Raw genomic sequence first — 2,956 nt, forward strand, 5'->3', positions numbered from 1 at the left:
TCCATGGATCATGTCATTAAAATTTTTAAAAAGATTTCAGAAAACTTTAGTTTATGACTTCCCATTCTCACTAACCATACAGGCTAGCTACATTATCAACCAACCTCATTCTTGGTAAGCGAATAACAATAAAACAAACCTCATGTTGATCCTCAGTCTTGAATTTGAGTCAGTTGTGAGTAGAAGGGTCTAACAGTACTAGATCCACTGCTAAACCCAACCTCATGCACTGCAAAGTAATAAGCTTTGGTGGCGTATGAAGCAATCAGTCCTGGGTTGTAATCCAAGCTTTAGCAAGAACCCAAAGAAGATAAAATAGTCAGATGCCTGTTCTACACTTATGTATGTTTTTATTTAAGTTTCTTTTGTGATGTGATCTTTAACAAAAACACTTTTCTGTTTTCTTTCAGACACAAGAATGGATGTAGAAAGCACTCAGTATGTGGTGCTGTCGATCTACATTCTTACCTTCCTGACCGGCTTCCCCTCCAATCTGCTGGCCTTTTACACCTTCTTCATCAGAGTCCACCAGAAGCTGGTACCCATAGACATCCTCCTGCTCAACCTCACCATCTCTGACCTGCTCCTCCTTCTCTTCCTTCCCTTCAAGATGAACGAGGCGGCCTCCGGGATGCGGTGGAACATGCCCCCTTTTCTCTGCCCACTGACTGGCTTTTTCTTCTACAGCAGCATCTACACCAGCACCCTCTTCCTGACAGCTGTCAGTGTGGAACGATACCTGAGTGTTGCTTTCCCCGTCAAGTACAAAATTAACCGTAGACCTCAATATGCCGTAGTGGTTAGTGTCATCATCTGGGTGCTAGCAAGCTCGCAGAGCTGTATAGTCTACATTGCTCAGTATGGAGTCCCTAGCAATGAGACTGGTGTCAACACAAGTCACTGCTATGATTCATTCTCCGAGGAACAGAAGAGAGTTGTTTTTCCAGTCCGCCTGGAGGCGTTCTTAGTGCTTTTTGTCATCCCTTTTATCATAACTCTCTTCTGCTACATTAATTGTGTAAGGATTCTGATGTCACTGCCCAACATCTCATCCAAAAAAAAGCAAAGGGCCATCGGTCTCGCAGTGACGACTCTTGTCAACTTCATCCTCTGTTTTGCCCCCTATAATATCTCCCACCTTGTTGGGTTCATAACAAACAACAGCCCTGACTGGAGACTGGGTGCCCTGCTTTTGAGTACCTTTAATGCCACCCTGGACCCAGTTATATTCTACTACTCTTCTCCTGCTGTGCAGAGAACTTTCATCAACTGCTTTGCGGTGATCCTTAGAAGGCTTCAATGCTGCAAACCAAGTAAGAAGACCATGATCTGACCATGCATAACAGTGGTATAGAGAACCCGGGAAGGTAGAGCCCACACTTGATGGGTGGATTTGTACATGGCATTGGGCAAGGGACCATATATTCCTGGACTGTTCCCTATAAACCTGGCTGAAGCTTTCCTCAGGAGGGGCCTATCCCTGCCGCACCAAAAATTAATCCTTACTCGCTCCCTTTGAAAGGAGAATTAGTGATGATTAACAACCCAGGGAAACATCACTAAGCAACCAAAGCACACAGACACATACACACACCTTGGAAATGTCAGGTGAACTGGTATTGTCATTCTATATCCTTCACATCTCATAAGAGAGGCTCACCCACACGTGGCTTCAGTGTTTAATTTGTATAAGTGCCAGGGCCCTAGTCAGGAGCACACTGCAACTCGCACTACCCATTACCCCTGCCAGCACTGACAAGGATAGTACCAACACAACTACTAACCATCACTCTCCTACAAGCGTGACAATTCAGACTATTCCAGGCCCCCAAAGCTATATGAATGGCTGAAGTGGCAGGTGTAAGTAATTTTCAATGTAAAGTGAATCGAAACAACTGTAGTTTTGCTCATCTGTAAATTAAACAGACACCTCCATCATGTGGCAGACTGCCTTATGGCCAGTGTTGGCAACTAAGTGCCAGTACCGAGCACTGGAAACCACCAACTCAATTTAAGCACTGCTTGGCTTTCAACCCTTCACTCAAATGAGCCAAAATGATGGGCCAGAGAATGATGTTGTCCTGCTTGTCTTCTTCTGCATCAGTTCAAAGCCATCTGCCCCTATGTACTCAGCCTCCATTGAGTCCTCAGTTCACTCTTTTCTATTTAAAAAATTAAAAACAGAGGCGTTCAAAGAGAGTCAAGTCCACTCCCCCGTGATTAAATTAACACATACTTAAAATTGATTGGCTCAAATCTCCTTTCATTTAGGTATCATCAATTTAGATCTAAGCAGGGCAATTACAAGTGCCTTAAATGTATTTTCTTCTCTGACTGATAGAGACTTCCTAAGCTCAACCAGAAAGAATGACCTATCATTAATTGGCTTTTCAGGTAAACGTGAACTTTTCTAATATCTGCTCGCAGCGGTTAGACTCTTACTTGACTCTGGGCATTTCGGCATTGTAGGGACTGCGAGGACCAGCAGCCTACGAACTGCCTCAGCTGTGCCCTCTTCCCGGATCCCGCCTCCCGCCTGCAGCTTCATAACCGCTCGCGGGTGCCGCTCGCAGCAGTTGGACTCTTACTTGACTCTGGGCATTTCGGAATTATAGGGACTGCGAGGACCAGCAGCCTACGAACTGCCTCAGCTGTGTCCTCTTCCCGAATCCCGCCTCCCGCCTGCAGCTTCATAACCGCTCGCGGCCGCCGCTTCGCGGTAGCCGCTGGCAGCGGTTGGACTCTTACTTGACTCTGGGCATTTCGGAATTGTAGGGACTGCCAGGACCAGCAGCCTACGAACTGCCTCAGCTGTGTCCTCTTCTCGTATCCCACCCCCTGCCTGCTGAGGTATATAGGTGTTCTTCATTTCCGCTTCGCGGAACGCGCGCGGGCGCGCGCCGGGCGAAGCCCGGGCAAAGGGCGGGCCCATTTTAGCCTGTTATAGACCGAGCAA

The 2,956-nt window shown here is 46.8% G+C and overlaps 1 protein-coding gene across 1 annotated transcript; it reads left to right on the forward strand.

Moving 5' to 3' along the window:
• The first annotated feature begins 418 nt into the window (after positions 1 to 418).
• Positions 419 to 1,333, forward strand: LOC144769664 (free fatty acid receptor 2-like). Its single transcript, XM_078653839.1, has one exon. The coding sequence runs from the start codon at positions 419 to 421 to the stop codon at positions 1,331 to 1,333; it is 915 nt and encodes a 304-aa protein (XP_078509965.1).
• Positions 1,334 to 2,956: the final 1,623 nt, after the last annotated feature.

This window comes from Lissotriton helveticus, chromosome 7 (assembly GCF_964261635.1).
Source record: "Lissotriton helveticus chromosome 7, aLisHel1.1, whole genome shotgun sequence".
NCBI classification, from domain to species: Eukaryota; Metazoa; Chordata; class Amphibia; order Caudata; family Salamandridae; genus Lissotriton; species Lissotriton helveticus.